We start from the raw sequence: 26,864 nt of genomic DNA, 5'->3' as shown, positions 1-26,864 counted from the left end.
GGACCAAATTATCATGACTACACAACTCTGTCAAGGCATCTCCAAAACAGCAGGCCTGGGGTGTTCCCGGTATACGGTAGATCTTGTGGGGTGTTCCCGGTATATGGCAGATCTTGTGGGGTGTTCCCGGTATACGGCGGGTCTTGTGGGGTGTTCCTGCTATACGGTAGGTCTTGTGTAGTTTTCCCAGCAAGGTCTTGTAGGAAGTCCATGGTATATGGCAGGTCTTGTGAGGTGATCTCGGTATATGGCAGGTCTTGTGGGGTGTTACTAGTACACAGCAGGCGTTGTTCGGTGTTCCTAGTATACGGCAGGTATTGTGCAGTGTTAGCGATATACGTCAGGTCTTGTGGGGTGTTCCCAGTAAATGGTGGATCTTGCGATGTGTTCCCGATATACAGCAGGACTTGGTATACGGCAGATCTTGTGCGGTGTTCAGAGTCTAAGGTGGATCTTGTGGATTGTTCCCGGTTTACGGCAGGTTTTGTGGGGTATTCCTGATCTACAGCAGGTGTTGTGGGGTGTTCATAGTATACTGTGGATCTTGTTTGGTGTTCTCAGTATACGGCAGGTTTTGTGGGGTGTTCCTGCTATACGGTAGGTATTGTGTAGTTTTCCCAGCAAGGTCTTGTAGGAAGTCCATGGTATACGGCAGGTCTTGTGAGGTGATCTCGGTATATGGCGGGTCTTGTGGGGTGTTACTAGTACACAGCAGGCGTTGTTCAGTGTTCCTAGTATACGGCAGGTATTGTGCGGTGTTAGCGATATACGTCAGGTCTTGTGGGGTGTTCCTAGTATATGGTGGATCTTGCGATGTGTTCCCGATATACAGCAGGACTTGCGTGGTGTTTCTGTTATATGGCAGATCTTGTGCGGTGTTCGGAGTCTAAGGTCGATCTTGTGGATTGTTCCCAGTTTACGGCAGGTCTTGTGGGGTATTCCTGATCTACAGCAGGTGTTGTGGGGTGTTTATAGTATTCTGTGGATCTTGTTTGGTGTTCTCAGTATACGGCAGGTTTTGTGGGGTGTTCTTAGTATATGGCAGGTCTTGTAGGATGTTTATGCACATGGCAAGTCTTGTAGGGTGTTTATGGTATACAGAAGGTTTTGTAGGGTGTTACCAGTATATGACAGCTCTCGTGGGGTGTTCTCAGCTAAGGGGAGAACTTGTACAGTGTTCCTTGATTATGACAGGTCTTGTATATGGGTGTACCAACAGGTCTTTTGGTGCGTTTCCCAGGATATATGGTGGTTTGTATTTACCAACTCTGGGGCTGCTAGAGGTGGGCTAAGGACAGAATCAGTCTGCTCCGCCATCTGGCAGCTGACGGTCTAGTCTCTGCTTACTTCCCCTGCAGTAGACTTCTCAGCTACACTGCCATATACTGCAGTGGGGCAGAAACCTATTTCTAGTGACTCTTCTGCAGTGAGAAGGGATCCGGCTGTGGGGACAGTGGCTGAGCATGTGTGTCCAGTGATCATGCACATCTGAAAAGCAGATGCACCAAATGTAAAGAGTATAAGTTGGCCCTCCATCGGGTCAGTTTGTATAATTTTACCTTTTTTTGTGGTTTCGAATAGTGAAGTAGACCGCACTATACTTTTTTTTTTAACAGTGCGAGCCTATTGCAGACTGATCCCACTATATGCCTATTAAGCTGAAAATGTAACACTCATCACAAATTGGAGGCACACATCAAATCCTCCCGATGATTACATGCAGCATAGGGCTCTTAAATTAACATGAACAAAGTCAAAAACCAACCATAGATATAAAGATGCTTTAAGCGCTCTGATTTTTGCAGTGGTTGAGTATTAACCCCATAACGACTGCACCTGCTTAGGTCTTAATGACCCAGCGATTTTTTTTCTCTATACATTTTGGCACTCATAAATTTTTTAGAGGGTAGAAATATTGTATTTTGAGTGTAATTTATAAAAAAAAATTTGCAAAGAGGATACAGGAAAAATGTATTTTGCTTTTCATACTTTTTTTCATGGTGTTCTCAGTTCACACTAAATAACCTCGTACATTCATGTGGACACCACATACATTTTATACTAAATCAACATTTTCTTAATGAATTTTTGTCTCTCTTCACATCAGTGTTGTGATTACTTAGCATATTGAAACCCATAGTGCCCGTGCTAGATCCACTGAAAGATGGACACCGGCACTGCATGCAACACGATCTTTACCATCAAACAGGACAGAATCTGCAATGGAGACTCCAAACATACGATGGCACAGGACACTTATTCCACAGTACTGTAAAAAGTGATGTCGTAAAATAAGGTTCCATAGTAAGGTGTATGTTTTTCTTAGGCTAAGTTTAAATCTAATTTTTCTCATGTAAAACATCCATGTTTTTAGCCTTCCCTGCTGTAAAACTTCTAAAGTGTCCATTGCCTCATACACCTAGGGCATGCCAAAAGAGTGAGCTTTTGGTATACATTGGGCTGGTACATGTCAAAATGCAATTTTTTTTCACTGTATAGGAAAGAATATGTACTACACTTTCCCAGACAGAAAGATGCAATTAAGTAAAAAATAAGCAAAAAGGATAGTTGTCTTTTTTTTAAGTGAGAACCTATGGGCTATGGGATATGTTGCAGTTCCACTGAAGTCATGTGTTGCGAGAGCCGCCTGACGTATGCCTACCATGTAATTGCCTAAAGGTGCTCATACACCCTAGACAGCTGTCGGCCGACAGATCTCTCTTCAGATTTCACCATATACAAGAATGAGCAAGTCGGCTGACAGATCTCTCTTCCGATTTCACCATATACAAGAATGAGCAACTCGGCTGACAGCTCTCTCTTCCGATTTACCCATATACAAGAATGAGCAACTCGGCTGACAGATCTCTCTTCCGATTTCACCATATACAAGAATGAGCAACTCGGCTGACAGCTCTCTCTCCTGATTTACCCATATACAAGAATGAGCAACTCGGCTGACAGCTCTCTCTCCTGAGTCCCGCATGCATATGGCCGCTCGGCTAAGTCTAGAATTCATTGTTAAATTAGGTAAACCCCGCTGCCAGACTCCTCTCTGAGCAGATTCTCTCCAGGAAGAACAAAAGGATCGGGGATTTGAATGCAAACTCCTCGACCTTTATCTACATCACCTGTCGGAGAAGTGTCAGGAGGCCCGCATACATATTATATGATGGTCCGATCCTTATAAAATCGGTGTCTTCAGTTAGATTTATTGTTTATAGGGGCCCTGAATGTTTTGCTGCAACATCCGAGACGTTACCAGTTTGCACTTGTGTAGAATCACCCCATTAGCGCATGATAAAAAGACATTTATTCAGTGGAGCGCTCACCTCCTCCTCATCGAGCATAAGAAGCTGATTTCCAGATATGACACAGTATCGTGGGTTCCAAGCTGGGCGGTCATACGGAGAGGTGACGTAGGGCATCCGATGCATGGGAGGTCCTCGAGCATCTAAGTGACAAAAAGAAAAAAATGCTTTCATTTCACATTCACAATTTGCAGGAACATTTACATGACGCTTTCTATGTTTCTGGTGACATTTATTGCCATGCTCTACATTCTACACCTCAGTGACAGGTGTGGATGGATGGACTGCAAATTTATACACACCCCAAAAAGAAGGCATCCTTAAAAAGTAGTCAGAAGGAAATGTAAAAATGGACTCTGTTAGAGTGAATCTGTCAGTAGGTTTTCACCACCCCCCCCCCCTCCAAACTATTTATATCTGCATGTAGCTCTTTCACAGACAAGTTCAGCAATATCTTTACATGGCCGGGCCATTCCTCCGTTGCTGAGAAATCAGTGTTTGAATTGATATGCTAATGAAGCTGAAGGACTATGGTAGATCTGAAGCCTCTGTCACTCCAGCTCTATTCCCCATCCAGCGCCACCTCTTCCTGCTTGACAGATGACAGAGGCTTCAAATCTGCAATAGTATGTCAAGCCTCAATCGCATATCAATGCAAACACTGATTTCTCAGTAACAGAGGAATGGACCGGCCATGTACAGGTATCCCTGGACTGCTCTAAGAAACAGCTACAGTACATGCACATATCAATAGTTTGGGGTTAAAGTCTGGCTGACAGATTCCCTATAACTATAGAGATCACTTATAAGTTATGTATGGTTTGGATGGAATCTCTTACGAGGGATCACGTTTCACATTACTCTTGACTGCTGAAGTCACTTTTTAAGCTATCCATAGTATGGATGGACTTTCTTAACTACAGAGATCACGTATTACATCACTCATGGTGTAGATGGAGTCTCTCGTCTATGGAAGTCACTTTTTAGGTTACGCATAATGAACAAGAACTACGGAGGTCCCATTTTACTTCATTCATTGTGCAGATGATCTCTCTTAACCACAGATGTCATTTTTTATATCACTTATATACAGATGGACTCTCTAAAACTACAGAGATCACTTTCTCTATTATCGCTCGTGGTGCAAATTGACCCTCTTTGCATCAGAGATTAAGTTTTACATCACTTATGGTACAGATGGACCCTCTTGACTATAGAGTTTACTTTTTAGATTTTTTTCATGGTGTGGACGGGCCCTTTTGATTACTGACTTCACTATTTAGGCTACTCATGGTGCGAATGGACTCTGTTGATAACAGAGGTCACTATTAAGGCTACTAATTTTCCAGATATACTCTCTTGATTACTGAGGTCACTATTTAGGTTACTCATGATGCAGATGAACTCTCTTGACTACGAGGTCACTATTTAGGCAACCTATGGTGCAGATGGTCTATCTTGGCTACATAGGTCAATGTTAAAGTTACTTATGCTGTAAATGGACTCTCTTGACTACCAAGGTCGCTATTTAGGCTACCCGTAAATATCACTATTTAGGTTACTCATGGTGCAGATGGACTCTCTTAAGTACAGACATCACTATTTAGGCTACTTATAATGTAGATAAACCCTCCTGACTACAGATATCACTATTTAAGTTACTCATCAAGTGGATGGACTGTCTTAACTGTAAAATCCTCCCCTATGTCAGACTTTCCCAGTTTTTTCAAGCATTAGTAAAATTCCTATTTCCTGAGACCTCTTTCTTCATGTAAAATTCACGGATGTGGCACTTTCAGAAGTCTAGCTCTTTCTTTACCAGTCCATCTGCATCATGGTCACACCTTCATAATTAAAAACAAGTAATGTATGACCGGTTTATTCGTTTTGCCTGCGTTATAATTACATTCATCTTGCAGTTTTCTGATTTATGCTTTAGATATAACTTTTGCCTTTATAAACTCTCATTACTTACTGTTTTCACCTCTTTCACAATTTCATTTTTTATATTTTTTTCTAGCGATGCTGTCATAGCCATCCGATTTTACACAGCTCATCAAATTGTTGCACCGAACTTTTATGCAACTTCCGATACTGTTATGTACCCAGTGTATCTAATTTCTCTGCTTTCACAAGGTCTTAAAAGGTATCTGCAGAAATGGTTTTGCCCATAAAAGTATATATATTGACAGATATGGAATCACTCACTGATCAGTGGAGGTATGACATTAATCACCCCTAACAATCCCCAGATTGAAGGGGCGGCAATTCTAGTGAAGCACTTCTGCTCCTCAGAGTATTTACCGGCAAAGAGATGGTAGAAGCCACCCAACATATAGAAACTATACACACCCATTTACAGTTTTACAATTCCTTGAACAGCTGGTAGACGAGGTTGCCCAGTGCAGGAAATGAGCTGGAAGGACTAGGGTCTCTTTGTTCTTGTAATAGGAGGAGGTGCGAAAGGTCAGGATCCCCATCGATAATAATGTTATATCACACCATAGAGCTACGCCTTAACTATAAAATATGGAAAGACACTTTTACCTATGCACTGTCTTTGGGACTGTTTCTACTAGTTCATATCCTGCAAAGGTACAAGCCCCAACTAATAGAGGCCATCATCATCAATATCATCTAGGGAGTTCTGGAGGGTTAATAAAAGGTCTTGTGATGTCATTAGGTGGTGTTGTATTTTGCCTTAAGGCCACGTAATCCTCAACAGCTCTTGGTTAAAGGTTCATTCCTTAGCTATTACTCCCATCCTACCCATATACATGCATGCTGGGCTTTGCCGACCATGTATTCATTTTCAACAGGGAAAGTTGAATAGACAAAGACAGCTCTAAGAGCAGCGGACAATTGAGAAAAGTAGATCTGCAACATCTGCTGAACAAACATCTGCCAAAGACATAATACAAATTAGAGATTGTCCGGTCTCGCCAAAATCAGTGGGTTCAGTTGATATTAGATGAATGTGGACGGCTACCTTTACTCTGCTTGAAGAAAGCCTACATGTGGAAACCGTGTATGAACCGTGTTGTCTGGACTGGCCTCAAGTCTCTTGACTCAAGCTCTACTGTTTCATATACGACTATGAGGCTGCCGAGTTCGGATCAGAAGATCCAAAGCTGGTCTTCTGTGTGAAATGGGCCATTCTTGGACTATTTTGCATCATTGCTCGTCCCTTCACATATTTTCAGCTCTGATTTCATGGTGTGGTGCTCATCTTAACTTTTAGAGCATGCCGTATATGTGCTTTTGTCATTAAAATACCTCCAAACCTATAAAATCAAAGCTTTATCCTGCTCCAACAATAGCAATCAGCTACAATCAGGTTTCCATAATCAGCACCGATCTTCACTGGGATCTGACAAGCTTCCATTGTACTAAAGCATCAGAAAAACAGAGCCTGATCGGATATTACCCCGCACCCACCATACTTTACATAACAGGACCATCCAGGCTTCATCTCACCCATTATTGTGCGGAGACAAGCCTGCACTCTAATAACCACCAAATCTTCATCCTGGCCATCCAGTGTTCATCCAGCTCAAAGACTAAATGAAAATATTCTATATCTGCCCTTTCTAAAAAATCTACATACAATGTTTTTCTACAACGATGGTCTTATCATAAATTTACTTCAGTGACCACCTAAAGCCCAACTTTTGTCTTCATGTCCTTGCAGATCATTGAATATCACAAAGGGAACTGTAGGCCTAAACCACAGATATTGGGAAACAATAATCTATGCCCAGGAAAGGAAAATAAGCTGAATACATTTTGTTTAGCTGAGCACCACATTCTGCAATCTACAGTGGTGTAAAAAGGGCAAACAAAAATTCACAACTTTTGGCCACACTTTTGATACGTGGCCATCATAAATGTCTCCCATGGACTCCAATGCACATTGCTTCATCCATATGGTCCTGAGATACCAACATGAAAAACTTGCTTGCTAACTTTGAAGAACTCATTTTCAAGGGATTGTCCTGCAATATGTTTCTACATGCTTAATTGTATAAATATACCCCGTTTTTGAAAGTCCACACTCCATTTACAGCCACTAAAAGTGTGCTTTATCTATCTGTACCTATCAGCCCAAAAATGCTACTTTGGATAGACTTTCTTGAAACCCTAGCCTTCACACTTTAATATCGATAAAGGGATCTGGACTTACAATGGGGCCTTTGGGTTGTTGCCATGGAGTGGCTAATGATCAGAGGAGCAAACCTGAGACAAGAATAGTCTGACTATCCAGGTCAGAATCTGGAATGTCAGAACCAAGGTCGTCAAAATTGGGAGATAAAACCATTGTCAGAGTAACAGCTGGGGTCAGATAGTACGTGGTCAGTCAAAGCGAAGTCAGGTTAGCCGAGTTAGTCAGGAAGGATTACAGAACAAACGTGGTCAGGGTCACTAGTAAGGTCAGAATAAGGATCAGACCTTCAGAAGTAGCACCAGTGTACCAGGAGAAATCCAAACAATAACCACGAACTTGCAGAAGTATGTAAATCAGCTGTGGTAGTGCCCAATTGGCTACAGCAAGGAGCTGTTTACACTGCGCTGAGCTATTAGAAGGCACACACCCATTCTGCCTGACTGGGCGGCTCCTCAAGTCCCAGCCACAATCGTATACCTGGTTGGATAGGACCTGCCCCACCCCAAAATTGGCCACAACATCTCCTCTATCACTAGCGTCTACTACATGGGACAGTGGTTGAGCATGTGTGGCGCTAATAGAAAAAGCTGCTCTGTGTAGTCCACTGTCTCAGTCAGTCTCAAACATGTGCATAGGTGACAAATGTCTACTGTAAAAATGCTCCATTAAGGCCATGTTTCCATAAAGTGTAAATTAAAGTGAACCTTTCACGTGAAAAAACGCTATTAACCTGCAGTTATGGGGTTAATCTGCAGGTTAATGGAGTTTTCAACCTGCCTGGTGCTGACATTTAGACCCCCGATGCCGGGAGGAAATGAACTTTATTCCTCCTGACAGCGTTCAGTGTTCAATCACTGGGGTGGTGTCGGCGAGCGTTCAGTCACCGCTCTATGTATGGAGAGCGGCGGCTGTAAGCGTTCCCCCGGCATTGACTGACAGCAGCTCAGCATTAGAACCTGCTGTCAGTCAGGGCCTGGGGTTACAGCCAGTGCTCTCTATACAGAGAGCGGTGACTGAACCAACGCCGGCACCACCCCAGTCGCTGAACGCCGAACGCTGGCAGGGGGAAATAAAGTTCATTTCCTCCTGGCAGTGGGGGTCTAAGTGCAGGCACCGGGCAGGTTCAGAACGCTATTAGCCTGCAGATTAACCCTATATCTGAAGGTTAATAGCATTTTTTAACGTGACAGGTAAGGTTTTTTTTTGTGTGCAGAATATCTGCAGCATATAACAGTTCAGATGAGGCGGGTGTGATTTCATGAAAACTGCTGATGTCAGCGGTACTGGCCGACCATTTGATGTGTATGGAGGACTCCCAACTCTGCCCCAACAGATGATATCGGAGGAGTGAAGGATTGGGCAGTTGAATTTCCAATGCCTAATCCATTGGATATTAGGGGAGATAAGTCACTGCAACAGAAGACTGTTTTCTCCTCTCTCCCCATTGAAAACACACACATATTCGGATGAGCCAAGAACTCATGTCTACGGAGGAGTCGGGAGAGATTGCTGTCTCATAAAGGAACGTTCAGTTATTTCATAGCTTTAGTGACCAGTGAGTGAAAACTTCAAGATAGTAAAAAGTAAAAAAAAAAATTAAAATCTCCTAAAATATGGTTAACATAAAGACATGACTGAAACAGTAGGAAATTGTCTGATGGCAGTAAAGCAGAATATTGCAATCCACTTCCATCTGTCGCCCTCTGCAGTCTTATAGTTGTCCCTCTGTGGGTGTCCTCCTCCTCCTCTCTCACAGCGCTGTGCAGAAGTAACATGCTGTATATATAAATATAGCGTATCCTTAGGTTAATGTCACCTTTCATACGCGAACCCTCCCTACAGCGGTCTATAGACACAGGCCTAGTGTGCCAGACCATGGTCAATGCAGCGTGGTGCTGGACACCAGACAGTCATTAGCCGGGAGCACACCATGACATAGGCTACACACTGGTACCACCCTAGCCTCATGTTACACAATACCTCCAAAATAGCCAAGCACCCGTCTACATTTATTTTGGCTGCCAGGGAAATACAATGCCGAAAACCACAGAAGCATGCTGATCAACAGAAGGGAACGTAGGCTGACACCGTACACATGGTGACCAAAGACGAGAATACAGAAGGAGACCAACCATATGTGGACCGTTAACGGCGTACGACACCGGACATGTAAGCGGAGAGAATCGGAGGACACAGACCAGAAATGGTTATATCACAACGAGAGTTTATTATAAGACGGAGGAACATACAATTGCATAAGGAAGCCCGATGTGAAATGTGAGCAGCGTGGATCTAAATCTTAGTCTTGTGTCCAGATATTCTGTCTACATGTGCATGGGATGGAGATATAGATAGATAGATAGATAGATAGATAGATAGATAGATAGATAGATAGATAGATAGATAGATAGATAATATAAGCATCATGGACACATCGACATGTATGTACAGTATTTCAGATGGATCATACAGAGAGGACAGGGTTAAGACAGGCATTTGCGTTTCCGTGTGGCTGAACATATATATCATACGTGTGCGCCTATGTGTATATAGGAAGAGAGAAGCAAACAGGATAAGAAAGAGGAATCGAGAGGCGAGATGGCAAAGAAGGGAAGGAGGGGGAGAAGGAAGGAGAAAGTGTGGGAAGATGGGGAGATATGAGGGGGTAGAGAGGAGGAAAAGAGAAAGAGGGAAGGTAAATGATAACAGACGGATGGGGGTGAGAGGGCTGCTGGAGGGGATGGATCGGGACAGACAGAAAACAGGGGGTTAAAATATCATACAAAGAGCTCAAAATCAACACATCTGGAGTTAATACAGAGACATACTGGGGTGAGAGAGACAGCAGGATGTACGGAGACATACAGGGGCGTCTCACCCTTGTCACCCTGAGAGAGCGCTCATTCTGCATTGTAAGAGACCGTCGTGTGATAAAAACTTCAACCTTATTCTGAAAACCCCTAAATATAGGAATTAAAGCAGCGACAGTTACCTAGCAACCAGCAGCACTGACACAACCAACCACACACAGACACACAATGACACACACACTGCCATGTATGGGCCTGCTGCTTCCTGTAGCACACACGTACAGCGTGGATGATACCGGGACACACAGGAGACACGGGGTATAATCAGATACACAGGAGACACACCGGTATATTCACAGACTCTCAAAAGACACACCGGGTATATCCACACGCACAGGAGACACACCAGATATATCCACACACACACACACACACACACACACACACACACACACACACAGGAGACACACCAGATATATCCACACACACACAGGACACACCACCAGATATATCCACATACACACAGGACACACCACCATATATATCCACATACACACAGGACACACCACCATATATATCCACATACACACAGGACACACCACCAGATATATCCACATACACACAGGACACACACCAGATATATCCACACACACACAGGAGACACACCAGATATGTCCACATACACACAGGACACACCACCAGATATATCCACATACACACAGGACACACCACCATATATATCCACATACACACAGGACACACCACCAGATATATCCACATACACACAGGACACACACCAGATATATCCACACACACACAGGAGACACAACAGATATGTCCACACACACACAGGAGACACAACAGATATGTCCACATACACACAGGACACACCACCAGATATATCCACATACACACAGGACACACACCAGATATATCCACACACACACAGGACACACACCACCAGAATATCCACACACACACACACAGGAGACACACCAGATATATCCACACACACACAGGAGACACACCAGATATATCCACACACACACAGGAGACACAACAGATATGTCCACATACACACAGGACACACCACCAGATATATCCACATACACACAGGACACACACCAGATATATCCACACACACACAGGACACACACCAGATATATCCACACACACACACAGGACACACACCAGATATATCCACACAAACAGGAGACACACCAGATATATCCACACACACACGAGACACAACAGATATATCCACACACACACACACAGGAGACACAACAGATATGTCCACATACACACAGGACACACCACCAGATATATCCACATACACACAGGACACACACCAGATATATCCACACACACACAGGACACACACCAGATATATCCACACACACACAGGAGACACAACAGATATATCCACACACACACAGGAGACACAACAGATATGTCCACATACACACAGGAGACACACCAGATATGTCCACATACACACAGGACATACCACCAGATATATCCACACACACACAGGACACACACCAGATATATCCACACACACACAGGAGACACAACAGATATGTCCACACACACACAGGAGACACAACAGATATGTCCACATACACACAGGAGACACACCAGATATATCCACACACACACACACAGGAGACACAACAGATATGTCCACATACACACAGGACACACCACCAGATATATCCACACACACACAGGACACACACCAGATATATCCACACACACACAGGAGACACAACAGATATATCCACACACACACAGGAGACACAACAGATATGTCCACATACACACAGGACACACCACCAGATATATCCACACACACACACAGGAGACGCACCAGATATATCCACACACACAGGAGACACAACAGATATGTCCACATACACACAGGACACACACCAGATATATCCACATACACACAGGACACACACCAGATATGTCCACACACACAGGACACACCACCAGATATGTCCACACACACAGGACACACACCAGATATGTTCACACACACAGGAGACACACCAGATATGTTCACACACACAGGAGACACACCAGATATGTTCACACACACAGGACACACACCAGTTATGTCCACACACACAGGTGACACACCAAATATATCCACACACACACAAGAAACGCACCAGATATATTAACACACACAGGAGACACATCGGATATATCCACTTTGACAGAGTCAATGGTATGATATATGAGGGGAGGTATGTGTCATGCAGGTTGCTAGCCTGTGTGAACTGAAACCAATAAACTTTCTGCCAGCACGTTATATGCTGGGGGTTAACTCTTTTAAAGGGTTTGGTTTTATGGGAATGATATAGAGATGTGAGGGAAGTGATTCCCCATACCTCAGGGTGTGGCTGAGTAACGTTTAAATGTTCAGTCCTGTTTTTTTCTCTGTTGTGGTTTGGAGAGGCAAGGTCTCCAGACTGGGAAAGCTTCAGCTCAGGACAGAGCTGAAGGCTGGGACTACAACCTGTGTGGGCAAATCCCATACGCATATGGACTCTGCTATCGTTTATTCTTTTGTTTTGTCGTTTTGCCAGTAAGGCTGTGTTTATTTTGTTGGAGTGCAGGGCTTTATGCCGTTTAATAAAGCCTGCAGAGAAAACCCGGGTTCCTGAGTTTACTTCCGGAAGCGGCCAAGCGAGTCGTCTTACCACAGTTGGTTGAGAATGCGGGCAAGATCCAGGAACATGTGTACCTGCTACAGAGACCGGTGGATGTCTTGGGTGAAGGCTGCCAGTCAGCAGGAGACATCCGGCAACATGGAAGAGCTAATTAAGCACCTGCTGCAGCAGCAGCACTTGCAGAGCCAGCAGAGCACTTGCAGAGCCAGCAGAGCATGCAGCAGCACGTGTGCAGCTACAGCAGCAACAAGAGACCACTAAGATGCTGATACAACAGGTTCAGCTCCAGAAACAGCAGCAACAGGATCAGCATCGCCAACAGCAGATCGAGTTACTTGCAGAGGCGATCTGTGGCAAGGCAATGGCTCCGACAAGTCCAAGTGATGACGCATACGTCAGGGGGATGATGTTGAGGCATTACTGATTGGTTTTGAGAGGGTGGCCGAACAAGATAAATTGCCGCTGGAGCAGTGGGGGAGGTTCTGGCGCCATATTTGACTGGGGAGCCGCAGAAGGCTTATTACGATCTGACTTTACAGGATGCAAAGGAATACGCCAAATTAAAAAACAAAATATTGGCACGCTCAGGAATGACTATGTCTGTCAGAGCACAAAGGGTCCACCACTGGGCGTATGCTGGCAACAGACCTCCACGCTCACAGATGTTTGACTTACATCTTGTACAGAAATGGCTCATGGTTCATCCATTCCCTACTGAGGCTGGTGCAGACCTGGGTTGACCATGGCGACCTTGTAGGTCTGGTAGAGAGATACCAAGTGGTCGAAAAATCCCTGGGGAAACACGACATAGCCACCTCCCCTTACTGGAGTACCCAATAGGGGGTGGGTTCACCACGGAAGGGGTTCAGAGCCACAACTGAGGGGCGTTCCACTTCCACTCAAGGGGCTGCAAGGACTGTTGTGAAGGATGTGATATGTTGGCGATGTCGCAATCCGGGACACGTAGCCGCCCAGTGTCATACGTCAGCTGAGCCAATGGACTGCAGCCTAGGCAGACGATGTTCATACTATGCTTACCCAGCTTGCAATATGGACGATCGACCCAGCGAAGGGTCGCTGGCGTGTGTCGTGTCTGTTAATGGAGTGATGGTCCTGGGGCTCTTGGACTCCGGGAGTCTGGTGACCTTGATTAGTGCCACCCTTCCCCACCAGCTAATCCCCGCCAGATCTGTGGGCATCCGCTGCATACATGGGAATGCCAAGAACTACCCGGTGGCCAGAGTGACAGTCGGAACAGACTGTGGCACCCAATCTCACGAGGTCGGGGTGGTTAAGGACTTGATACATCCTGTCATATTGAGGCGCGATTTTCCCTTGTTCTGGGATTTGTGGGGGAAGCGATCCAGACTCAGTCACGGGGACAAAAGCCAGGACCCTAGAGAAATACCTCAGTCGACATCGGAAGTGGATGAGTTTCGACTGTGTATCCTTGTCGGTGACGAGGACGAGACTGTGACTGAGGAGGCTGACCTCCCTGAATTAGAGGTGCCCGGAGAGAACTTTGGGGAAGCTCAAGTTCGGGACTTGACCTTGAAAGGGGAGTGGGACAATGTTACGGTTTGTAATGGTGTTGCCCAAGAGTCGGGGGCGGACACCAGGTACCCACAATTTGCAGTTCAGTGGGAGCTATTATACTGGGTACCCAAACTGAAAGGTGAAGAGGTAGTGGAACAGCTGTTAGTTCCAGGGCCATACCGTCGGAGGGTATTAGACATGGCCCACTCACATATTCTGGGGGAAGACCTAGGGGTTGAAAAATCTCAGGAGAGAATAGTGAGGAGGTTTTATTGGCCAGGATGTTACCAGGAGATCTTAAACTATAAAAAGGTCCTGCCCCACCTGCCAGATAACCGTGCCCACCTCCCACTTCCCTAGTCCTTTAGTTCCACTACCTGGGATAGAAGTTCCCTTTGAGAGGATTGCCATGGACCTTGTGGGTCCCTTAGTTAAATCGGCCCGGGGCCATCAATACATCTTGGTCATCATGCACTATGCGACCCGGTACCCCAAAGCGGTACCCTTAAGGAACTCGTCCAGTAGGAGCATAGTCCGGGAACTTGCCCATATCTTTGCCAGGACCGGCCTGCCGAAGGAAATCCTGACGGACCAAGGAACCCCATTCATGAGCAAGGTGATGAAGGAGCTGTATAAAGTGCTTCAGATTACCCAGCTGCGTACCGCCGTTTACCATCCGCAGACCGATGGCCTGGTGGAGCGCTTTAATAAGACCCCAAAAGCAATGCTCAAAAAGGTCGTCGAGAAGGATGGTCAAGACTGGGACTACCTGCTTCCGTTTCTACTTTTCTCTGTCAGAGAAGTTCCCCAAGCGTCCACTGGCTTCTCTCCGTTCGAGCTTCTATATGGCCAGCATCCAAGGGGTCTCCTAGACATCGCCAAGGAAACCTGGGAGGCCGAGGTCACTCCCCACCGGAGCATAATCAAACATGTTGCACAGTTACAGGTGAGAATGGCGAAAGTGATGGCCATCACAAAGGAACATCTCCTCCAAGCGCAGGAAGCCCAGGCGAGGGTGTATAACCGGTCGGCAAGGCTGAGACAGTTCCAGCCTGGGGATCGCGTTCTGGTTCTCATTCCCACTGTCGAAAGTAAGTTCCTCGCCAAGTGGCAAGGCCCGTATGAGGTGGTGGAGAAGCTCAGTGAAGTGAACTACCAAGTCCACCAGCCCGGCAAGCCGCACCAAGTATACTATATGAACTTAATCAAGCCATGGGGGGACCGGGAACCTGCAGAAACTCCTTGCCTGGGAGCCTCTCCTGAAGGCAAGGTGGAAGAGGTCACTATAGCAGAGACTATCATCAGCCCAGAAGCAACAGTGTCGAGAACTACTACAGCGGCATCGGGAGCTGTTCTCAGAGTTGTCGGGGAATACTCAGGTGGTAGAGCATGACTTGCTAACAGAATCACATGTAAGAGTGAATCTGAAGCCGTATCCGATTCCGTAAGCAGGCCGGGAGGTGATCTCGGCCGAGGTGAAGAGGATGTTAGACCTCAGTGTGATAGAGGAGTAAAAGAGTGGGTGGTCGAGCCCAATAGTCATCATGCCAAAACCCAAAGGAGAGTGGAGGTATTGTAATGACTACCACTGTCTGAATGAGATGTCCAAGTGTGACGTGTACCCGATGCTCCGCGTCGACAATCGAGAGGCTTGAACCGGCGAGATACATCACCACTCTTGACCTGACGAAGGGCTATTGGCAGATCCCCATGTCCCAGACGGCCAAGGAGAAGACGTCTTTCTCGTCACCGGATGGTTGCTTTCAATACACTCGGATGCCATTCGGGCTACAGGGGGCCCCAGCCACCTTCCAGAGGGCTATGGGTTGGATCCTAGCCCCACATAAGAAGTATGCCGCAGCCTACGTTGACGACATTGTAGTCTTTAGCCCACACTGGGCTAGTCATCTACCTAAATTACAGGCCGTTCTGGATGCTTTAAGGAAGGCGGGATTTACAATAAATCCGAAAAAATGCACCGTTGGAAAAGAGGAGGCCAAGTACTTGGGCTATGTCATCAGGAGAGGCGAAATAAAGCTGCAAATTAATAAAGTGGAGGCAATCCAGACCTGGCCACAACCGTTCGCCAAGAAGCAAGTGAGAGCATTCCTGGGAATGGTAGGATATTACCGGCGGTTTATCCCAAATTTTGCCATGATGGCCGCACCACTGACGGATCTCCTAAAAGGTACCAGGTCAACCATGGTGGTGAAGTGGACGAAGGAAACAGAGACCGCATTTCAACTGTTGAAGTCAACACTGTGTAAACAGCCGGTCCTGGTCGCACCAGACTTTAAGAAAGAGTTCATGGTCCAGACAGACGCTTCAGAGGTTGGTCTAGGAGCCATAATCTCTCAAGAGATAAATGGGGAAGAACATCCCCCATTCTCTATCTGAGCCAGAAGATGTCTGCCTGCGAGAAAAACTACGCAATAGTAGAAAAGGAGTGTTTAGCCATAAAGTGGGCCGTAGATACACTAAAATATTACCTACCAGGCCGGAAGTTTAAGTTGGTGTCAGACCATGCCCCATTGAGATGGTTGATGGAAAAGAGGGGTAAAAATGCCAGGGTAACAGGATGGTTCCTAGCTCTTCAGGACTTCAACTTTCATGTAGAGCATAGGCCCGGGAAGTTACACGGAAACACTGATGCCCTTTCTAGAATTCCCTGTCTGGTATTGGAGGATGCCCAAACCCCCGACTTTGGGCAGAGGGGGGTAATATGTGACAGAGTCACTGGTATGATATATGAGGGGAGGTATGTGTCACGCAGGTTGCTAGCCTGTGTGAACTGAAACCAATAAACTTTCTGCCAGCATGTTATATGCTGGGGGTTAACTCTTTTAAAGGGTTTGGTTTTATGGGAATGACATAGAGACGTGAGGGACGTCATTCCCCATACCTCCACCTCAGGGTGTGGCTGAGCAACGTTTAAATGGTGAATCCTGATTTTTTTTCTCTGTTGTGGTTTGGAGAGGCAAGGTCTCCAGACTGGGAGAGGATCAGGAGGTCAGGACAAAGCTGAAGGCTGGGACTACAACCTGTGTGGGCAAATCCCATACGCATATGGACTCTGCTATCGTTTATTCTTTTGTTTTGTCGTTTTGCCAGTAAGGCTGTGTTTATTTCGTTGGAGTGCAGGGCTTTTGCCGTTTAATAAAGCCAGCAGAGAAAACCCGGGTTCCTGAGTCTACTTCAGGAAGTGGCCGAGCAATTTGTCTTTCCACACCACACACACAGGAGACATACCGGATATATCCACATACACACAGGAGACGCACCAGATATGCACACACACAGGAGACACACCATATATATCCACACACACACAGGAGACGCACCAGATATATCCACACACACACAGGGCACACACCAGATATGTCCACACAAACAGGAGACACACCTGATATATCCACACACACAGGAGACGCACCAGATATATCCACACACACACAGGACACACACCAGATATGTCCACACAAACAGGAGACACACAAGATATATCCACACACACAGGAGTCACATCAGATATATCCACACACACAGGAGACAGACCAGCTATATCCACACATCCAGGAGACACACCGGATACATCCACACACACAGGAGACACACCGGATATATCCACACACAAAGGAGACACACCAGATATACACACACACAGGGAGACACATCAGATATATCCATGCACACAGGAGACACACCAGATATGTTCACACAAACAGGAGGCGCACCAGATATGTCCACACAAACAGGAGACACACCAGATATACCCACACACACACACACACACACGAGACACACCAGGTATAGCCACACACTCAAGAGACACATCAGATGTATCCACACACACACAGGAGACACACTGGATATATCCACACACCCAGGAGACATACTGGTATATCAACACACACAGGAGAGACGCCAGATATATCCACACACAGGAGACACACTGGGTATATCCACACATAGAAAGGAGACATATCGATATATCCACACACGCAGGAGACATTACACCAAAGTAGACAGATGGAGTATATCCTGACACAAACAGTAAAACATTGGGCATTTTAGACAACCCCTTTAAAAGGGAATGAAAACCAGCTGAAAGGTATCAACATAGGTGTATACAGAAAAAAAGATTGGAGATGTTCTGTACACATTTTCCATTAAAAATTCACAACAATTTACAGTGCAATACTCTGGGAAGGACTTTGAAAACGCCATGCCCACTTTGTTGTGGAAATCACAAATCTTGACAGTGGATTTCAGAAATTGAAGTAGTATTCAGTGGAAGAAGTTAGAATTGGTGTTAACTTTTAGATTCGTAGGGGTCTGGTTACTGGGACCCCACTAATTAGAATAAAAATAATACAAATATTTTTATTACGAAAAATAAGGAAAAAGATGAAAAATTTATGAAAAACAGTTAACAATCAAAATTCTGGTTTGGTCCCAGACCTTTTCACCTTAGCTAATTGGGTCTGAGTATAGACTAGGCCTTAGTGACATATAGAGTTGCATTGTCATTGCCAAGGACCAGTGTAATGTGGCGCGAGGCGGTAGCCTTGGGTGAGGTACTCGTGCTTCATGCCCCGGCACGCTACATGAAAATGGGGGTCCTGGCTGGGTGTGTGGACTTTGGCTATGAGGGCACTATGCCCTTGTAGACCACATGATGCCGGTGACTTCGGCTGGCCAAGACCAGATGTTGTAGAGTTCAATGAGGGAGACCACAACTCAAAAATAAACTGTCTTTTACTGAACAATAACGTAGGGAGAAGTATGTACAGTGGATAGCGTGTGCAAAACTTTGTGGATGTTTCTTTTAGAACATATGACTAGTGATGAGCGAGTATGTTCGGTTAACCCTTTTGGCGAGTACCGAGTATCTTCAGTGTACTCGGTGATATGTTTAAATCACTCCCATGTGCAAGATTTGCGACTGTTTGACAGCTTTAATACATGTGAGGAATGCTTGTTCATTCTTCACATGTATTAAAGCTGTCAAACAGTTGCAAATCATGCACACGGGAGTGATTTAAACATATCACCGAGTATGCTGAAGATTATTGGTACTCACCCGAGCATACTCGCAGAAAGGGTTAACCGAACATACTCGCTCATCACTACATATGACATTTTCATACACATTCTGTTCCTTCCTGAGCTCGTTCCTCGCTCTCTGTCTGTTAGCCTCTCTCTCCAGCTTCACCACCATCCAGCGCAGCACTTCGAGAGCTTCTGTAGTCTCCAAGAACAGCACCACTTACCAGTAAGCGACAGTCCTATTATTCAACCCACGGTTCAGAGCCCTTTTCCCTTAAGGGGGGCTACTAGCCCTAGCCATTAACTCTACCTGTCCCTATCAACTATCTGTGGCTGGACAGAACACAACTTATCACTATCAATACAGATTATTAATCATTCAAACGTCAAAATGCATTGTAAAAGTATACGTCTTCTAGGGGGAAAACGGAGGCAACACCTCCACCTTCTTACATTTCTCTTTTCTTTTAACAATGGCAGTCCTCGGTTATCCGGAACCTGAAAGACACCAAACAGTCTCACCATCACACTCCTGTGACACTCTTCCTGTCATACAGTAATGCCGACACGGTCCTTCTCGGTAAGGACCCCGGAACAACAATAAACAATGTCTTTTTAAACCGGCACCTGTCCATAAGGTTGATCTGGCCCTTCTTGGTAAGGGTTCTGGAACAAACACACAGCAAAGTCCATTCCTTTGAAGGTAGCCCAAATGTCAAGGGCACAGTCCATTATAGGCAACATTAATCCTGGATTGGGCTCAGTCTTTAATTGAAGGTGTAGGACCCTGCAGCCACTTCAACGCCTTTCAATCCAGCAGGGGAAAGTGCAACGAGTGCAACAAAACTGGGGAGGGGGAACAATGAATTCAGCTGTCCTCTGCTAGCAAGCTATGGGAGTCCCGGATATTTGGATTTCTGGCTGTTCTGAAACCTTAAACTGTTCCAAATACAAGAAGTGTACAACGTGAACCTCTCCAGCCTCCGACCCATTCGAGTTTAACTTTTACCCGGGCTCCCTCATACCCAAGTCTTCTTCATTCCCGCCTCCCGCACATACATGGCCGAATGGGAACCTTTGGCCACGTATACAGCAGCTAGACTTGTTACTGTCACTGGCAGTCCTGAGGGCACTCCTTTTGTGACACTCAACTCACTAGAATTGTAGAGACTTCGGGTTGTCTCCTCAACTACATCCTCCATGTGGGCTCCTGAGCACGGGGGCATTAGGGCCTTTTTAATAGGCTCCTCCGCAGCCTTTACTCTGGGTTGTACTGCCGTCGGCTCTCCTTCTGCACCTGGCCCCATCTTCGGTCGTGAGATGGCCACCGTGTACCACCCCTGTGGGCCATCCCTCTTCAAAACTTTACCCACTCCATTGGCTCTGAGCTCTGCAGGCAAGAGGGATTAGGACCACGCTGGACATAGCAGGAATTCATGTACGTTTCTCCTGCTAAAAACATTTCCCCACTCTCTATCAAAGGACAACACCACTTCCTGCATCATCTGCTGGACCAGGCATTCTCCCTCTGAACCATCCAACTGGCCTTTCACCCACTCCTTTCTTGACTCCTATCACCTCCGAGATCCATTGCGCAGTATTCGCCACCTTCGCAGGGATAGAGGCAGGCATGGTAGGGGTTGGGGGACCTACTAGTACTTAGACTTGCAAGGCTATGAGTCGCTTGGCCCTCCCGCGGGCAGCAAACCAAGCCGAGTTGAGACGTCAAACTTCCAGCTCCAGTCCTGCAACTAGTTCTCCTCCAAGCGACACTGGGGCCTTCTTCGGAAGAGACCACCTGTCCTTACCTCTCCTTCATGCTGCAGGACTTGGGCTCTTCTGCCCCCACCGCAGTCCCTGATGGAGGAGGATACTGCCCACGGTGATGATCTCCCACGTGACACAAGCATTCCGTCAGTCAGGCAATCACCCCCTCCATCGTGTCGTCTTCCTTTTCCTGCTCCACCAGCTCCATCAATTGCCACAGCCGGCCGCGTCCTCTTCCACCGTCCGACTGTACACCAAGCGTGAGGCCTGCTTACATCTTTCCCCCGTAGCTATCCTCTTCTTCGACATCCATCGCGCTTCTCAGCTCCACCTGGGTTGCACTAGAAACAAAAGGGACCGACCTGCCCAAGCCGTCACCTCTTCGGACTTCGCTCACCATCGCTACACAGTTCTGCTCACTCGACTTCCTGCAGAATAATGGTGTCGGCCTTCACGTCGCTGCGTGTTCTACATCACTGGTGGGGTTTCCTTCAGTGCACCATCCTGTTTTGCTAACAACTCCACCGTTTTCCAACGTCATACTTCAATGGGAGTGTCTTCTCCTTCCACTTCACCCTCCTACTGTGGACTAGTGTTTCCTGGTAAGACATTACCTTTGGTAGGCAAAAGCTCTGGAAGGCGGACCGGTTCTTCATGCCCTTTCATTTCTTCTACACCAACGATGGGCAGGTCCTTCTCATCGTACTGCGCTAACCGCAATCTTAGACCACATCATGGTTGCCATCTTCCATGTAACATGAGTGTTCCCCGTAATATTCTGTTCTTCCAGTTGCGAGTCTCGATCCTGCAGACTACACCAAGTGAAACGTGGTGCGGGGCAGTAGCCATGGGTGAGGTACTCTTACTTCATGCCCCGGCATGCTACATGAACATGTGGGTCCTGGCTTGGTGTGTTGACTTTGGCTATAGGGGCGACATGCCCTTGCAGACAGTATGATACCAGTGACTTCGGCTGGCCAGGACCAAATGTTGTAGAGTTCAATGAGGGAGACCACCACTCAGTGTTTTACTGAACATTAACACAGGGAAAAGTATGTACAGTGGATAGAGGGTGCAAAACTTTGTGGACGCTTCTCTTAGAACATATGACATTTTCATACACATTCCCGTTCCTTCCTTACTTCGCTTCACTCTTTCTGCGTTAGCCTCTCTCTCTAGCTTCACCATCCAGCACAGCACTTTGGGAGTTTCCCTAGTCTCTAACAACAGTACCATTAACCAATAAGTGAGAGTCCTATTGTTTAACCCGCGGTTTCATTATCCTTTTACCCTTAGGGGAGCTACTCATACCACTATAGCCATTACTTAGCTTCTCTGCTTGCTGATGCCTTGGAACTACTAAGGGCACTCTCTCTTCATCCCGCTTTCTTTCTAAGCATTGCTTCGTCATTTGACTGTCAGATAACTACGTACTGTCCCACTAGGTTTCCTACTCCAGACCGTGTCTCCATAGAATCCTACTAACACTTTTATTTGTCTCAACTCTGGATCACACTATCTGTTGCCTCGGTCTCCGCTCACTTTAGGGACACCCAATTAATGCGGCTCTGCTGAATAATCAGACCAAAGCTAGCTCCTATCAGCCTTCCTGACAGGAAACTATCTCTGTCCCTTCACTTCATCCCCTCCCACTCTGGGCTAATCCAAACCATTGACTCTACTTGTCCCTATCAACAATCTGTGGCTGGGCAGAACACAACGTAAAACTATCAATACAGATTATTAATCATTCGAACCTCATAATGCATTGCAACAATATACATGGGGGGGAACGTAGGTAACACCTTCACCTTATTGCAACAACAGTGAGGATGGGGATTGGAGCATGATTTCAGCAGTGAATATGTTATTATTTTTTATTTTACATGCCTGGCTGATACAATACTACTACCGGCTGGCTCATAGTGAGATCCAGATAATAACATTACATTAGGGAATTACCAGTTATGCAAGATACAGATCTATGTGAATAAAGCTTATTCAGTGTATGATGGAGATATCTCACCATGACACAGGGTCCGCACTAATTACTGTATACTATAAAGAAAATGAACTTGATATTTGCTGCTGGAAATTCCGGACACGGCCGACGTTAACGCATCAATGATTACATCTCTCTTGCTGTCCAATGTGTATATAATTAAAACAAACATATTCTCTCTTCTACCCAAAAAAAAAATCTGTATATACAGTACAGACCAAAAGTTTGGACACACCTTCTCATTTAAAGATTTTTCTGTATTTTCATGACTATGAAAATTGTACATTCACACTGAAGGCATCAAAACTATGAATTAACACATGTGGAATTATATACTTAACAAAAAAGTGTGAAACAACTGAAAATATGTCTTATATTCTAGGTTCTTCAAAGTAGCCACCTTTTGCTTTGATGACTGCTTTGCACACTCTTGGCATTCTCTTGATGAGCTTCAAGAAGTAGTCACCGGAAATGGTCTTCCAACAATCTTGAAGGAGTTCCCAGAGATGCTTAGCACTTGTTGGCCCTTTTGCCTTCACTCTGCGGTCCAGCTCACCCCAAACCATCTCGATTGGGTTCAGGTCTGGTGACTGTGGAAGCCAGGTCATCTGGCATAGCACCCCATCACTCTCCTTCTTGTTCAAATAGCCCTTACACAGACTGGAGGTGTGTTTGGGGTCATTGTCCTGTTGAAAAATAAATGATGGTCCAACTAAACGCAAACCGGATGGAATAGCATGCTGCTGCAAGATGCTGTGGTAGCCATGCTGGTTCAGTATGCCTTCAATTTTGAATAAATCCCCAACAGTGTCACCAGCAAAGCACCCCCACACCATCACACCTCCTCCTCCATGCTTCACAGTGGGAACCAGGCATGTAGAGTCCATCCGTTCACCTTTTCTGCGTCACACAAAGACACGGTGGTTGGAACCAAAGATCTCAAATTTGGACTCATCAGACCAAAGTACAGATTTCCACTGGTCTAATGTCAATTCCTTGTGTTCTTTAACCCAAACAAGTCTCTTCTGCTTGTTGCCTGTCCTTAGCAGTGGTTTCCTAGCAGCTATTTTACCATGAAGACCTGCTGCACAAAGTCTCCTCTTAACAGTTGTTGTAGAGATGTGTCTGCTGCTAGAACTCTGTGTGGCATTGACCTGGTCTCTAATCTGAGCTGCAGTTAACCTGCGATTTCTGAGGCTGGTGGCTCGGATAAACTTATCCTCAGAAGCAGAGGTGACTCTTGGTCTTACTTTCCTGAGGCGGTCCTCATGTGTAGCGCTTGATGGTTTTTGCAACTGCACTTGGGGACACTTTCAAAGTTTGCCCAATTTTTCGGACTGACTGACCTTCATTTCTTAAAGTAATGATGGCCACTCGTTTTTCTTTACTTAGAATTTGTATTATGGCAAGAAAAAAGCAGCTAACAGTCTATTCAGTAGGACTATCAGCTGTGTATCCACCTGACTTCTGCACAACACAACTGATGGTCCCAACCCCATTTATAAGGCAAGAAATCCCACTTATTAAACCTGACAGGGCACACCTGTGAAGTGAAAACCATTTTCGGTGACTACCTCTTGAAGCTCATCAAGAGAATGCCAAGAGTGTGCAAAGCAGTCATCAAAGCAAAAGGTGGCTACTCTGAAGAACCTAGAATATAAGACATATTTTCAGTTGTTTCACACTTTTTTGTTAAGTATATAATTCCACATGTGTTAATTCATAGTTTTGATGCCTTCAGTGTGAATGTACAATTTTCATAGTCATGAAAATACATGAAAATCTTTAAATGAGAAGGTGTGTCCAAACTTTTGGTCTGTACTGTATATCTGTTCCCCAGTTATCATTGTCGATGAGTCCCGAGTGAAATGCTATTAGTATATATTACAAATCTAATTTCACCCAGAAGCGCCCTTGTTTTGGTGGCCACGGCTTTTATATGCCTTAATTAGCAGAAACATGTTCTTTGTACTTTTCATTATAATGTATACGTCTAACTGCCAGCTCTGCAACACCTGCGAAGTCTCTTCAATTCACCTAATGAACAGCTCCCAAAACTATTTAGGTTCCCCCATCCCAGCCCACCTGTACATGTGCTGTATCAGGAAGAACACTAAATGGGCCGCTGTATATATTAAAGCGATCCCTTTATTTAGGGAATCAGGGATGGTCCTTTCAATATGAGAATCAATGACGGAACCAGTAAGGTGGTCTTGTCATTGCGGGGGAATCAATGGTAATCACAGAAGGTGGCCCATCATGTATTGAATCATTGATAGTACCCTTCATTATTGGAACTAGTGATTGTCCTGGCAAGGTGGCCCCTTTTTTATAAGAATAAATTAAAGTCCCAAATGAAATGAAATGGAAATTAACAGTGGTCCCAGTCAACAGTGGTCCTGGCTCGCTGGCCCTTCATTCTGGGTATGAGTACTAACCCCAGCAGGTTACCCCTTATTTTTCGGAACCAGTACTGTCCCCACCCAATTGGGACCATTATTCTGGGAATCAGTGAGGTCTAAATGGCAATTTCTTTTAGGAACCATTCATTTTATTTTTTGAGAAGTCTCCATGACACAATGAGAAGATGGATATTCCCTTCAATATTCACAGCCTAGGAGGTCACCAGACATAGTCCATTGCTGTTACTTGCTCCAGGTGTCATCACCAAATACATTTTATGGCCACTGAGTCCATAAGAATCCCTTATATTGTCAAGGGACATGGAGACCTGCCATCGAGAAGAGCCAGGAGTTGTCTGCTACAACTCAAATTGTCAAATATAATAGGATAAAAATGAGTCGGGCGAGCTTGTGGAGGAGACCAAACAGCTTAATGTCATCAATCTAACAGGGCTACCAACTACTTACAGAAGGTGTTAACCCCAGAACAGAAGTCAAAGGTGATTCAAGATGTCAGAACAAGAGGGAAAAAAAAAAAAAAAAAGGTCAGGATAATACCTGCAGAGTACAGGACAGATCTGGCGATGTCAGGAACAGAAGAAACAGCTAAGACTTTGTTCAGACTGCAGTGTACGTCTGCCGTATATTCCAGGACATGCCAACGATGTAGATGAAGAATGTTTCCATAGACCCCTATGCGGCTGATGGATGACATATGACTTTCCTTTCGGCCTCGGTTCATGTAACTTTTTGTAGTTGAGGACGCATTGCCTGCTGCACAAACTAAGCCGTATACTTTACCCATGAGCAACATACGTAAAAGGCGCCTTAAAAGGAACGTGTTATGAGGAAATGACCTTTTGTATGAAACATGCTTTTGTGTTAAATTAAGTTTTTCCTTGTCAATGTTGTGTTGTTTCTTATATCCCAATCTTTACTAAAAATTAAAATGATTAATCTTGCAATTTTCACACTGGCCACTGTTTTTGTTTTTTTTTTGTTTTGTTTTTTATACTTTTCCTGTTGTTTCAGTAAATCAACGTCTACATTAACAGCAATGAACAGACTCTGCCCCTATCCATTGTACTGAAGCATCTAATGAGTGTAGCGTCGGCGTCCCTGCCTCCTGCTAGGCAGG

At 45.4% G+C, this 26,864-nt stretch overlaps 1 protein-coding gene across 15 annotated transcripts in view; it reads right to left on the bottom strand.

Annotated features, from left to right (window-relative positions):
• Positions 1 to 26,864, bottom strand: part of SYNGAP1 (synaptic Ras GTPase activating protein 1) — a 389,983-nt gene that overhangs the window by 302,018 nt on the left and 61,101 nt on the right. For 14 of the 15 annotated variants that reach the window (XR_012247524.1, XM_073642002.1, XM_073642010.1 and 11 more), the window contains exon 2: positions 3,333 to 3,454. Coding sequence is in view for 14 of the 15 variants with exons in the window: in XM_073642002.1 (XP_073498103.1) it covers positions 3,333 to 3,454 (122 nt within the window). In the remaining variant the exon portion in view is untranslated. Of the gene's footprint in view, positions 1 to 3,332; positions 3,455 to 10,354; positions 10,445 to 26,864 lie in introns of those variants that run through there. The other variant, XM_073642009.1, reaches the window with a different exon arrangement.

Source organism: Phyllobates terribilis, unplaced genomic scaffold (assembly GCF_046119375.1).
Source record: "Phyllobates terribilis strain yellow unplaced genomic scaffold, ASM4611937v1 Scaffold_7__3_contigs__length_470593459, whole genome shotgun sequence".
NCBI lineage: Eukaryota > Metazoa > Chordata > Amphibia > Anura > Dendrobatidae > Phyllobates > Phyllobates terribilis.
Note: the sequence above shows the minus strand (reverse complement) of the source record. Positions and strands in the feature narration are given on the sequence as shown.